Source organism: Labrus bergylta, chromosome 14, assembly GCF_963930695.1.
Source record: "Labrus bergylta chromosome 14, fLabBer1.1, whole genome shotgun sequence".
Lineage (NCBI taxonomy): Eukaryota > Metazoa > Chordata > Actinopteri > Labriformes > Labridae > Labrus > Labrus bergylta.
Window position 1 is genome coordinate 5,644,771 of NC_089208.1, and position 14,052 is coordinate 5,658,822.

The window sequence follows — 14,052 nt, forward strand, 5'->3', positions numbered from 1 at the left end:
GGAAAACGTCTGTGTGACACATACAAATCTTCTTGGAAATTTGTGAAAGCATTGAAGGGTTTTAATGACTTAAGCGAGCAGAGGTGTCCTCTGGGAGCAGGACAGAGCAGTAGTAGTGACAATAATAATAAACGTTATTTATATGGTACATCTCTCTTCGCCAATTCAATCCTGTACATTTTTAACAGATGATATCCTGCTTTATTTTAATAGCTAAAAATATCACTGACTGATCTCTTATTCTCATTTTCCCTCTTCAGGGTGTGAACAGTCTTTTAACATCTTCCTCACTTAATAATTACAAACACTACAAATCTGTATTTTCATGCCCTAATGCATAAAGTATGTCCACACATGTTGGAATGACACGAGAGATCTGAAAATAACTTTTTAATCCTTTGATGTGAGGGAAGAGTGCTCTGTAACTCTGTGATCGTAGCTGAGGATAACGGGAATCCTGTGTACACACTACCAGATCACTGTGGACAAATGTGTCCCAAACTTCCTGCGTATGTGGCCTGAGAGCGATTGGATCTCATTGGATCGCGGGCCGGGATTTTTATTATTTTCTTTCAGATTTATTTTTGGGCTTTTTGTGCCTTTATTGTCGAGATAGGATAGTGGATAGAGTCAGAAATCAGGGAAAGAAATAATAATAATAAGGATACCTTTCCGATAGAACAGGACAGCTGTCATTAAAATTAACACATGAACACCAAGATTTCTTCCAAGTGTTTGTGTCGGCGTCCGTCTGCCCCCACCCCCCCCAAAACTGTATACCTAGGGTAAACACTGAAGTACAAACAGGGAGCTAATTCTTATCAGAGGGGATGTTCGGGTTTCATGTGTCTTACGTCTTTAGAATGTCCAGATGGTTGAACCAGCAGTGCGTTCATTGTCCTCTCAAAGTTGGTTCCCATTTTGTAAATAAACCGAGCAACTGATAAGAAGCAGAAGGAGGAGAGTTATTAGTTAACTATCTACATGTTGAACAGGCTTCAGTGTTTGCACAGCTCATCAAAACATTTACATTTCTGTGCTGTAAAAAAAATTATTGAGTGTGTGGACCGTATCTTACATTCTGTGAAGAGGCCCAGCAGGACACTGTAGCCCGTGCTAACAAGTCCAAAATCCTGTATATGCTGGCGAGCCAAAGGTTCTCCTGCACGCTCCAACCATCGTATGGCATCTTCGAACGCCTCAGGGGAGCGCTGTGAGGACACATTGCACACTTGGGTTAGGGTTTCAAGTGGAGAAGCATTCAACATCTATACTGACCAGTACAAAGAGCAGGGACTCCCACAGTGTTGCCCGCTGACTGGACAGTGAGGGTACTGCCAAACATTCTCAGCTCGCACTTTAAAGACGTTCAAACTGAATTCTAAGAAGTGTCCACAAAATGCAAAACCTTCTATATGATCAACAGTACAATTCCTAAACTTCAGTTTAAAAGATTTAATTTGAAAAACCTGATAGTATGCTGCTTTCTATTTGTATGTGAAGCCAGCACAATGCAATGCAATGCTGGGTTTACTACAGCATTGTGTAGCCTGAAACTTAATACCAACAAAAACAGTAAGACTGTTAGTTATGATGTGAAAATATAGAAATCAGTATCGGTATATGTATCGGAATCTGATCAGAACAAAAAAAAAAAGAGGATCGGTGCATCTCCAGTTTATAACCTTCTAAACAGAGAGTATGCATGATTAATTATTCAAAAAGGAACACCACTCTTGAGATATTCTCGTCTTTCTTTTTCTGTTCAGACTTACCAAGCAAAACCTTCTGCTGATCCAGAACACGTGCTTTGTTTGATCCTTTTTCAGCTGGAACAGAGAAACACAGACGTTTAAAAATCAGAATGTGTTATACATCATACCAGATAACTTAGCACACTTTGGCTGTGGGCTTTCCTTCATTTCTAAACCTAAATATACATTAACCTTAACTTCTTTATGATGTGAGAGCAACGACGGGGCCGTACACTGCTTCAACCATGATGTCTGACCCAAAAAGAAACATTTCCTCAAGTGATTTACAAACCGTTTAAACAGTAATACATTTCAAGTCAAGTCTTATTCTAACAGTTGATCAAAGCGTTATAACAAAATAGCAACACATCATGAAATCTTATCAAAAGAAACTCTCAGCAGCTTTAGTTTGTAAATCAAGCAGCAGTCAAAAGAACAAAGTGGTAGAATAACAAATAATGAGATCTTTAAATCACCGGTTATCCTGTGCACTTTGCCCATTTCTGCACTCTTCATTGATTTTATGCTGCAACAGACTTTAAGGCTCTGTTAACACCATCAGCTTCTTCAAGATGTCTCCTCACAGTCTTTAGTGTCAGTCTGAATACTTAAGCCTCTGTGGAGAGCTTAGACTCAGAAATATAAAAAGGCACATATCGTACCCAGCATATTAACTAGTTTAAAGAAAAGGGACAGACTAAGATTTCAGATTCCAGACTTTTAAATTTGATTGGAGTTCACAACTTTTCTGAAAGATTTTTTAGTTCTCAGTTGATTCTGGTCAAAACATCTTTTATTTTTTGTTACCCAACAGTTTTTTGTCTCCCGTTTTCATACAAAAACAAACAAAAGTGCTTCATATTTTAGATTTAAAAAAGCTATTTAGCTAAAAAAAAAAAAATAGCATGTGTGATATTCATTATACTACATTACTTGCATAGTACTATGCCTGGAGGTTTTCCTTCATTTTTATACATAAATACACATCTCATTCTCTGCATTCTTGATTTTATCGAAACGCTGACTTAAAGGGCGCACTCACACTAGGCAATCTGTACCTTACCTAAGTACTCTTCACCCCTAAAGTCCAGTTTGTTTGACCAGCGCTCTGATCCATGCTCAAGCACGGAACAAAAACTCCTCACAGCATCTTTTAGACTCTAGAAGTTGATTTAATTGAATTAGGGGTGCAAGTACCCGAGTACTCGTTCATTAAATAATAATCGGTTACAAAATAAATGTAATCGAAAATCGTTTTGTAGTCCACATTTTTGTAAATGTTTCTTGTTGCATTGTGGGTTCTAGGATAGGCCTAATTCAAAACAGAAAAAAAGGAGCACACTCAAACAGAAATAAAACTTCAGGTGCACGGGTGCAAAAAGAAAATAGATGACAAACCAAGCGCTGATAAAGGCTCTGTGCTAAAACACGTCCGTTATTGATCCGTACGCTGCTACCCTAACAAAAATAACCCTTTAATTAACCCCTTTATGAATACACAATAAACAAAAAGTCCCAAACAAATGAAATATGCAATATGATCTACAAAAGTACAGTTCAAATTGTCTTTTTAGTCCACAGAAAAAGAAGGACTTTGCGATTACCGCTTTACCTCGCCAAACCAATGACGTTTGATCGTCCAGGACAGAGCAGCATAACTAGATGTTTTCCTTAATTTTGGAATTTTAGATGATTATTTGAAAATCTTTTAATAACTACAAAACGGAACAAACATATAGGGAGAAATAGCGGACGGACGAGCGAGATTGAGCGAGTGTGTCATTAGAGGAGAAAGATGAAACAGACAGACGCTTAAATCGTTCACCTGTTCTATTGTAACTTAATTTACCAGAGTAAAGTGTGCTCTACACTGCAGACTGTAGTCTTTGTTAACAGAATGTTGCTGTTAAAACAGCTTCAACGTGCGATGAGTGCGCATTGATGCACGTCCGCTCACCACACTCACTACCCTAATTATAATTAAGTGTTAAAACGGTCATAACACTTGTGAGAATCTTTATTTGAGGTTGCTGTCTTAACGTAACGTAGTAACGTTCATATTTGAACGTTAATACAAAAAGGCCTATTACTTACAATTCCCGAAGATTCAAATTAATCAATAGATACAGTCGGCATCATGTCATAGTTGGGAACTAAAAAAAAACTACAAAAGGATTACTCGAGTACTCGATTTAACAATGGGAAGAGTAATCGATTAGAGAAAATTTTGCATTTCTGCACCCCTAAATTGAATACTTTCTGGAACTTAAAAGGTAAAAAAAAGGCTTCAAGGCTGAATTAACACTGAAGTACATTGTAAACTTACCGTTCCATTCTCCAGGGCTCTGAACACGGCTTCCACTATTTCTATCTTTTTCAGTTGCTTCATGCTGATATCATGACTGTAGGAAGAACGACACAGTTATACATCACAACAATGACATCTTTTAAGAAGGTTGTTTGAAATGTTTCTGAGTGCACATATAATAATAATTGTACCTACTTTGAGTTGATGAGACCGATTTCTAAAGCCCACTGGGCTATAGAGCTGGATTGGTTACGCTTCAGCAGCATGGGAAGCCAGTAGGCACAAAGCTTCATCCGCAGTAGAGCCAACATTCTCATATCGAACGGGATATTTATCCATCGTTCAATAACTTCATCTAAAGAACAGATCATAAACATACAATAGTTTCATTCAGCGGAGAGGAGAAGAGATTGTTTACAGTCTAAGTATGTTGGTCATTCTGTAAACACTTTTATCTGGTTTAAACTTTGGTTTATTAACACTTAAGAGCTCCTCACCTGGGGGATTGTAGGTGGTCATTCTATCTTGTGGAGCAAGATGTTTCTGAGGGGGACAAAAGAAGAGTTGGTCAGTGACATGAAGATAACAAGTCGGCTCAATTCTTGTTGATTGATGATTTACTCACAGATTTCATTTGTACATATTCAAAATGGTCCTCGCAACAGTCACTGTCCGAGTCTGAATCCCACATCTTGACAAACTCTGTGAACAAAGAAACATAAATAACTTAGTTTCACATAGCAGAGCAGGCTGTGGTGATTGGATGTTCATGTTGCTGGGAGCTGGTTTGGATTAACTTCCTTGTATTCACAAATATCAACATGCAAGAACTCCTGAGATCTTAAAGTTCATTTTTGGCCTTTGCCTTTATTAGATAGGTCAAACAAAGACAAACAGGAAAAGAGAGAGAGGGGGGGATGACATGCACCAAACGGTCACAGACAGGGTCAGACCTGGGGGTGGGGAGGGGGGAGGCGCTACCAACTGAGCTAAACCAACATCTTGGAATCCTCATGTCTGTTTTATGGCTTTTAAAGATTCATTGTTAACGTATGGTGAGGTTGTAAAATGTAATCTCTACAAATCACTAGTAAAAAGTAGGCATAGCTTTCACACTGACGGACAACTGAACAATCTGGTTTTGAGATACCAGGAAATGAAACGAGTCGCTGCAGACATTCAGTGTCCTCAAAGCTTTGTATAACGTTACTGAAGCAGCTATTTATGATGCAGTGTTTCCCACAGCACTTCAACATGTGCCCTCCATCTTAACTACAGTGATCAATTAAATCCTCCTGTGTCGCTATGTGAGATCAAACGAGGTCATTAATAGAACGCCGCACAAACACCCTTTCTTAGACCTTCCTCGGCAAAGATTCACTGACACATTTGACTCTTAGAAGACAACAGCAGTGTTTCCCCTACCATTCACTGGGGGCGGTTGACATTTGACACTGACCCATCACCCCAACAAGACCGTAAAATCCAAAAAATAAGACGCAGTCTGTTTTTGAGGGCCTCTCAGTTAGAGAAAAGTTTAAACTGTCTTCCTGTGTGATAATTTCCACTGTGTAAGGCAAACTCTACAAAGTGCAATTGTTCTTTTAGTGTCTGTTGTTTTTCACCTTGTAGAGTTCGCACTCCTACTAGCTACAGTACGGGAGTTGAGCTCTCGGCCTACTGTAAAAGTTCTTAAGTACCGACAGCTCGCGAATTGAAGAGTCTTTCAATCAGTCCAGCACTCTATCTGCCATTCTTTATGTTTCACACAATTCCTCTTTTCAACAAGTTTCTCTTGAATCCAAAGTAAATTCTAAAAGCTTTTTTTCCCCCACCAGTTAATTGGCACCGATTCATCCAAGTGTAGCAGATTGCTAGCTTGGGCTGCATCTAACTTCATCAAAAGGGTGAGAAAACATGGCCATGAAGCCCAGACTGCCATCCAATATACAAAAATCACGATACAGAAAGAATTGCTCATTTAAAAAAAATTGTGTTAAGTTCAAACATACAGCCTGTATTGTGAATGCCCACATAGGAAGATATAGATTATATTGCAATTAATTGAGCAGCCCTATTGGTCAACACACCGCCATACAGCATGATTCTGCTTAGGTTGTCTGTTAGAAGCGTTTTCTGCAGTGCCACTGCCAAAGCAATTATTTCAGTTAAACAAATTTGGTCTCTCACAAAGCATTATGTGTCACAACAAATAATGAATGCAGGGCCAACCCTTCACTGTCTCAACCCTAAAAGAAACACCTGGAAACCACACCCAGAGCTCCACATACACACACAGTCAGTCATGCACACACAGCGCTCTCCCTGTGGTTCTGGTAATACTGTCTCACCTAAAAAAATATATTTTTTAAGCCATACACAACTTTTACTCTGCTCTGTTTAAAACCATGAGACTTCACTGACAAAAACAATCCTATTAAACTTACAGAGCACAGCAGCTGCTGGTCAACCGCTGCCTCCATTGGTCAGTTTGTTTGTATAAATGTACGACTATCGTATTTTAAAGGTTTAGTTTGGTTTCAATTCAACAGAATATCTAGTTTTTAAACTGGTAAGGTGTTAAAGAGAGTTAAGAGTGTTAATAAATGAGTGTGATCCAGATGTTATCAAATTTGCGAGCAAGTAGAGGAGTTTAAGAATCGTGATCTCAATATCAATCGGAATAATCGTGATTATGATTTCTGCCATAATTGAGCAGCCCTTTTTCAGGTGAGTCTTAAAAATACCATTAAAGGGTGAGAGACAGATGTTGGGAGAAATTTTGGTCCAGCAAAAGAAAAAGCCAGATCCCCGTAACAGCTTGTCCTGGATCTATAGGCATGGACAAAAGGTCTGCGTCAGACGACCTTTGATCTCTTCCCGGCTGATCTGGGGACAGGAGGTCTGAAAGGTAAGTGGTCCATTTAGCACCTTGAACACAATCAACCATTTTTTAAAAATCAGATCTCAACCTGAAGGGTAGCCAGTGTATAAATTAGGCCTGTGGGCATGTGTTTTATTTGCAGCCAACATTATGCAAAGAGCAAGCAAAGTAACATGTCTTGACATGCCTTTGACAATGTTGTGGGTCTTGCTGATGCTTGTCTAGTGTATAAAGTTATTAATGGTCCTTCCCCACTAAAGGAGTTCATATCACCGCGTGCAGATGGAGGAAGAACAACTAGGAGCGCCAACAGAGGGGATTGTGTTCCACAGTACAGATCCTCTGAGTTTGGCAAATCAGCCGTCTCTATTAGAGCTACACACTTTTGGAACTCCATACCGGCTAAAATCAGAGAGTGCCGTAGCTTTGCTGAATTTAAATTTAAAATCATATCATGGCAATCAACTCAATCATGTCCTCATCACACATAAACACTTTGTCATGAACTATGTTTGATAATGTTGTAGTGTATTGGAGATATACAGTATGTTGCGGTATAGCTGTGTTTTTTTTGTGTAGTTTTTAAAGTTAAAGTGCTCTTAGCCTATTATTGTTTTAATATAATGTATGAATTTCACTGTGGACTAGTGTAATGCCATTGTTCAGTGGTTGTGTACTGTGTTACTGTTGTGAAGATGTTGTTAGTGTATGTTTTGTTTCTTCACAGAGACATTGTCTCTGTCTCCTGCCCAGGGACTACAGATGTAAATTAGCTTATAGCTAACTCTGGCACAGCTAATTGGCTGTACACTGTCCCTGTCAAATAAACAAATAAATAAATAAATAAAAAATGTAAATGAATGAAAAAGCTGTTTACAGAAAGGAGAAATATAGAATGAAATGTTGAAAGGACATCCTGGGAAACATAGTCTTGCACAACAGGTGCTCCTTCTAAACCGGATCAGCAACTATACACCTTTCATCCAGTTTATGAACTTGGTATTAGGGCTGGGCGCTATGGACCAAAACTCATATCTTGATATTAATTCGCTGAATGGCGATACTCGATATATATTGATGTGCCTTTTATTAACAGTGAAAAAACATGGAAAATAAAGAACCTGTTTGTGAAAAAGTAATATTATAAAATAAGAATGTTCCTTGAATACAATAAAAGAGAGAGAGGGGGAGGAGGGTTAAGAGGGACAGTCAGTCATCATCAGTGAGATGAGAAAAAAGGTGACCTGGCACCTCTGTAACGTTATTTTAATGCAAAAAAACCCTATATCGATATTAACGATATTGTCTTACCCTATATCTTGTTTGAAAATATATCGATATATCTTAAAAACTTGATATATTTCCCAGCCCTACATGGTATTGCAGGATATATATTTATTTTAAAATCATTCACACCACAAATTTAATCTTTACACAAGTTTCCCTTCAAATATTTGGAAACCATGCCTGACCAAGTCTAGATATGGTTTGATTTTAGTAGATGGTGATTTCTTACACTACATAACATAACATACTCTTACACTACATAACATAACATACTCTTACACTACATAACATAACATACTCTTACACTACATAACATATTCTTACACTACATAACATAACATACTCTTACACTACATAACATATTCTTACACTACATAACATAACATACTCTTACACTACATAACATAACATACTCTTACACTACATAACATAACAGTGACCTCCTACTTTGATTGTTACTGGAGGTAAAACAAAGTGAAGAGTTAGAGAACCTGTACTTATGGATACCTGTGGATACCTGTGGATACTCTATTTACAAAGCAACCGTGTTCACATCATGTTTTGGTTGTTAAGTTATTACAAGCATAGTCTTGCCTTCTAGAAATTACCAGGAATGAATCACGGTCTAGGTTTCGTTTGTTTGTCTAAACGTCATCAGGTCATCAAGCTGACGCCCCTCCTTGATTGGTTACATTTGTGTTAGCATGTTAGCCTGCGAGCTAACCTACGTAGTACGGTACAAACCCGGACTGTACTACGATTTATAATGCAATATTAACCGAAAGTACAATGTTTAGGTATATAAGCTTTGTCGGTGTTTGTTCTCCAGTAGCTGTCATCGCTTAATGACTTTTAACAAACGCTCCGAGACATCTTTTCGGTTTTTGTTTTCGCGCGAAACAACAAAGCAGCAGAGCAGCGCAGCTTGTTACTGTATCTGAACAAAGTAGCTTTTAATGAAAACCACTTACCTTTTGTCACTATTGCGTGAACGCTAATAGTAGTCTCAGCTTGCCCTGTTCATATCAGTGAAGTTACGGAAGTTAAAACTGAGACGTGCCCACGCACATCGCTCCGTGTCGTCAACACGCGTGAAAAGAAGGCGGCGGTTGAAAACTCTTCTTCGTCCCTTTTTTACATTTCTGGCAGACTTACGGCTGCTTGGCGTTTTATCGCCCCCTACGGTCTGACATGTTGTTTTCAATTTTAAAGTTCCTAATTATTGTACTGTACTTTTAATTTAATATTCCTTTTTCACGAGCCAAACCATTAACAACTTTTAAGTAGGAACACTCACACATTAATGGAAATAACTCTTTCTAGTGTAGATACTTATTATCCATTATTGTATTTTTTTATTTAACTGATGTAAATATGTTTGATTTTTAACTTCTATTTTTATTTTAAATAATTATATTCCCATCTCCTGTTTTCTTGACCCCCATGGGGGGATCAATAAAGTTTATCTTATCTTATCTTATCTTACATTAATTACAGCAATATTGTATGGTTTACATTTACATGTATGAGGATTAATTATCAAATGATATACAATATAAACTGTCATTCTGCAGGATGAGAACTACTTTGATTCTTCAACTACTTTTTGAACAAGATAATTATGTGTTATTATACGTTTAGACACAAACATTTTTTAAATTTATTAATATAAAACTTTAACAGGTATAGCATGAAAGAGATGTCCACAATAATGCATCACTGTAAATAATAGGGGCTTTATACTTTTGTATTGAGTCATTTTTCTGGATGAGCAGCTTTTTCTTTTGTACTTTGAGCAATCGAGCTTTGAATGCATAACTTAACTTGTACCAGACTAATGTAAAACTGTGCTTTTGTTTCTTTTCTTTCAAGTTAATTTCTTCACTACTTATGGAGAAATATAAGTGGTCTTTGGAAATACAGAATACTGTGTTTTTAGCATTTACACATACCTGTTACAAGTTTCCACAACTAGGGGGTAATGTTGCACTTTTAAGGCTTTAGAGACTTTAGTGTTTAGACTTTTTAAGTGTTTTAAGTTTAAATGTTAAAGTAATCTTTTTAAAGTATCTTGTTCTACAAAAAGGTGCATGATTTAATTTACTTTTCTTGTAATAAATCAACTGATTAATTAAATGATGAACGTGTCAGTTCAAGCAGTTTAGAAAGTTTTATATCATAACAGTACCATTTGGTTTACTCCAAGAAGGCAACATCGATAGTTTAAACAGTTTACAAAAGATTCAACAGAATAGTTTGAAGTAAGCATTGGAGAACATAGTTAGAATATCATACATTTCTTTAAAGGCAAATATGAGCAGAAACACAAAGCAATAAATGCAATTCATACTGATGAAATCGCTGTTAGCTAACTCCTTTCAAATCTTCCATTAATTTCATGGGATGTAACACTCTTTGAGCTTCTATCAGTTTGTTAGTCATGTTTCTAGTCTTTATGCAAAGCAAAGCTAAATGTTGTTTCAGTCGAAACGAGTGACCCAGTTAACAGCTCTGTGTTGTTGTAGTTGCAACAGATGTTGAAGATGGAAAGTGTCCTAAGAAATGCCTCTTTGTTTTTTATTATAGTCAAAATATACTCATATATGCTCATATATGTCTTTAATTCAAAACTCAACAAAGAGGCATGTGTTAGGACTCTTTCTGTCTGCAACATCTTTTTGTATAACCGCATAAACATTTGTCTGAAAGTCTTTAGTTAACATGATCACCTGTTCAATTTGTTTTGTTTTTGCTACCAGTGAAGTCGTATGGCCATTAAAGCTCTGGTGAGGAGTTTTAAACTGGTTATGAAACAGATTAAATTAATACTCAATGTCTCTTTATGACCTACAAAAGCAATCCATGCCGTCAGGGAGAAGATTACTCTGAACTTATTTCTAAAACTTGTAACCAATTGGAGTAGGTATCAGACAATCTAAATAACATTTTCCACAGCAAAGACTAACACTAAGTGACACTTTTGATAGTTAAAAAAAAAGTAGGATGTGATTTTTCATTAGAAAACATTGCTATCCAAGGATGGGACAAGATTAGCAAATAGATACGAGGTATCACTTTGTCCATAGGGGCGTCAAAATTGAAACCAAACCAAATTTTTCGAAAAACAGTTTCTGTTTATCTGCAATGGCTACACTGAACTCTTTCAGTAAGTCTTTGCTGATAAGCTGTCAATTTCCTAAAGTTAAAAGCAAATATTCTGTTAATTTATGGTACTTTTAAGAATATTTTATTTATGACTGTCTAATTTATCCTGAACTCAAAGTCTTCCCTCTGCTTGAGCAGACTGTGAAAGACGTTGTCAGGACAAAAAAAGAAGATTCTGTTTCGCTCCAGGTCCTGAGCGTTCATAATGCGCGTCACCAAAGCTTGTTGAATGACTGGAGACTCACAGGGATGGTGCAGCACGTTGTGACTCACATTCCTATACGGCTCGATCACTAACAGACCCTGCTTGTTGATTTCTTCACCCCTGCTGTATTCAGCAGAACTGTTAAGTGACTTCCTGTTTACCACACCCACAGCAGAATCGTTGCTTCTTTTTGTCACATTGAGTCCAAAGTCTTCACTGGGAGCAGATATTTTACAACTATTGATTACACCAGCTGTTGAGTTGGGTGTAGTCTTGTTATCAGGTGAGATACTTGGACTATCCAGGCTAACATTAAAGAGGCGATGACTTGAGCAGGTTATGTTTGTGATGCTAAACGTCTTAGTTCTTCTCAGTCCAGAGGCTGTCCTGGTTTTGGGTATTCCAGGTCTTGGAGTCTCCTGGATGTTTCTGTGCAGATAGGTTGTGAAGCCCTGAACCAGGCGACCCAGCCCTGACTTATAAGACCGACGCAGTGACTCAGCCGATCCTAATGGTACAGAGTGCAGACGGACCTGTTGGGAATAAAAATAACTTTTAGATCAGCCCAGTATCCCCCAGGCATCCATAACGGATGACTCAGCAGCTAATGATTTATGCCCTGGCCCAACAGTCAGTGCCAACAATGCAGGAAAGGAATGGGTGTGTACTAGCATATCTGACTTTCATGCAGGAGGCCAGAGTCTGCTCCCATCACAGGTCTGAAATCAAAATAAGCCTTTTTTAAGAAGGCCTCATTCTTTCCCTAAGCTTAACAACTCAAGAACTAATGTTTTCAGGTACAGTTTTTTCAGAGGACAGACAAACTATGTGCACTGTAGCATCAATATTACGATTCAGAATTTATGGACTATGTATGTTTGTGTGTCCTGACCTGGTGAATTCTCATGTGCAGATGAACTGCAGCTCCCACCAACCACTGCTGCATGGACACTGAGCTCATTCTCTTCTTCGTGGTCATTCTCTCATAATGGTCAATGAGCTCCAGTTTGAGCCAGGAGTCAAAGACCTCTGTGGTCTCAGCCATCTTTTCTGGGTTGTTGGCAATGCTGGGGATCAGGCAGAGGTAGCTGTGCACAAGCCAGCCAATTCGTGAAGAACTGCTGATGCCAAAAATCCTCTTAGCCTGGGGTCTCTGAGTCGACACGTCACCCTCTGTTGATCCATGCGCCCGGACCTGGCAGGGTGACAGAAAATGTGAAAGTCTGGGTTTCACTTCTGTTTAGCATTCTTTGTGAAATGGTAAGCCTTAGCTACTGCCATTTTACAACATTTAAAGGAATGTTTAGGTTGGGAAGCGTAAATGCTGTTACAGTGCCATACTACGAAAGTAAGAACAAGCTTTATGCATGCATAGGAAAATATGAAATGAAATCCAAAATACAAACAATAGACAAAGCAAAAAAAAGTTTAAACCCACTTGTTGGGCAACCTGGTCGAAAAGCATGGACAGAGCCAGAGCAACGAGCCCGACTCCTCCATGTGTGACCCGGCTGCTGCCTCCAAGCTCTCCGCTCAGACTGAGGCTGAAAGCAGTCTGCTGCTCGCTGCTCATGCCCCGCTGCAAAAAGGCATATTGATGCTGCAGTGCTGCCGACGAGTCCAGAGAGAGGAAAGTAGAGATGACAGGATCTAAGGAGATATCTGGGATGATGCTGGCATCTCGAGCCACAGAGAAAAGCTCCTGGACAGTGGCTGGAGAGGGGAGACACAAACTACGACCCATCAGGATCATGGCGACATCTGCCAGTCTAGACAGAGTGTGGTGGTGTATGTGTGTGTATGTGTGGGTGTTTGCAGGTCTGCTTGTTATCTGTGCTTCTGACCCTCTGTGTATATAGTTGAGTCCAAGAGGTGTTATCTGCATTACCGATCTACCAAAGCATTCATAAACAGAAATACATAACCCACATGTTTCAAGTTATTGCAAAACAGACATTTCAGGAATATTAGCCTCATTTTGTGGCTGTTTGTGCATTTTCATAAAGGTAATTTACTTTTTTTTGTGTGTTTGGTAAGAGACACAGCTGAGACGGTAAACTTACATTTCAATGCTTATTTGATATTAAATTGTAGTTGCATGTTTTTCTCGTTCTGTCAGCCTCTCATTTCAGACCCGAGCCAAAATTTGTATCCTTAGAAAGGGGACTGAGCTGCATGTGTTAAGGCAGCATTATACTTCAAAACCTGTATTTAGGTTTCGAGAGTGATTCATATCAGAAGTGCACTCTGTAGCATCTGAAAACACATCCAAAACCAGCATGTTTTCTGTGTCATTCTTTCTCACTCTGTTAAATATTCCCTCTCCTGCCAAAGGCTGAGAGTGAAGGATTTATCCGAGTGGCTCAAAGCATTAAACACATTCCTATGAAAAAACAACAACATAAAAAGTGTGACAGGGTTTTTGATTGGGCTTTATCAACTGGTGCTT

The 14,052-nt window shown here is 38.5% G+C and overlaps 2 protein-coding genes across 2 annotated transcripts in view; both read right to left on the reverse strand.

Moving 5' to 3' along the window:
* ttc3 (tetratricopeptide repeat domain 3) overlaps positions 1-9,344 on the reverse strand; it is a 30,771-nt gene extending 21,427 nt beyond the window's left edge. Inside the window, exons 1-8 of the mRNA XM_020640545.3 lie at positions 9,205-9,344; positions 4,688-4,764; positions 4,560-4,605; positions 4,258-4,417; positions 4,081-4,156; positions 1,776-1,829; positions 1,079-1,211; positions 855-940 (exon numbers count right to left, since the gene is read on the reverse strand). Of these exons, the coding sequence (XP_020496201.2) occupies positions 855-940; positions 1,079-1,211; positions 1,776-1,829; positions 4,081-4,156; positions 4,258-4,417; positions 4,560-4,605; positions 4,688-4,753 (621 nt within the window). The 5' untranslated portion in view covers positions 4,754-4,764; positions 9,205-9,344. The remainder of the gene's footprint in view (positions 1-854; positions 941-1,078; positions 1,212-1,775; positions 1,830-4,080; positions 4,157-4,257; positions 4,418-4,559; positions 4,606-4,687; positions 4,765-9,204) is intronic.
* A 1,046-nt stretch (positions 9,345-10,390) lies between these two features.
* On the reverse strand, positions 10,391-13,672 carry LOC136182403 (uncharacterized). The gene is made up of 3 exons (XM_065962973.1): positions 13,042-13,672; positions 12,496-12,798; positions 10,391-12,136 (listed from the first exon to the last, which is right to left on the reverse strand). The coding sequence occupies exons 1-3, from the start codon at positions 13,486-13,488 to the stop codon at positions 11,495-11,497; spliced, it is 1,392 nt and encodes a 463-aa protein (XP_065819045.1). The 5' UTR covers positions 13,489-13,672; the 3' UTR covers positions 10,391-11,494.
* Between the last annotated feature and the right edge of the window lie 380 nt (positions 13,673-14,052).

Bases quoted from the DNA above. Each gene is read 5' to 3' on its own strand.
- LOC136182403 (XM_065962973.1), bottom strand. From the start codon at position 13,488: ATGCAGATAACACCTCTTGGACTCAACTATATACACAGAGGGTCAGAA. The intron at 12,799-13,041 runs GTGGGTTTAAAC...TCACCCTGCCAG, and splicing joins TCGACCAGGTTGCCCAACAA to GTCCGGGCGCATGGATCAAC. The intron at 12,137-12,495 runs GTCAGGACACAC...TATTCCCAACAG, and splicing joins TGCACATGAGAATTCACCAG to GTCCGTCTGCACTCTGTACC.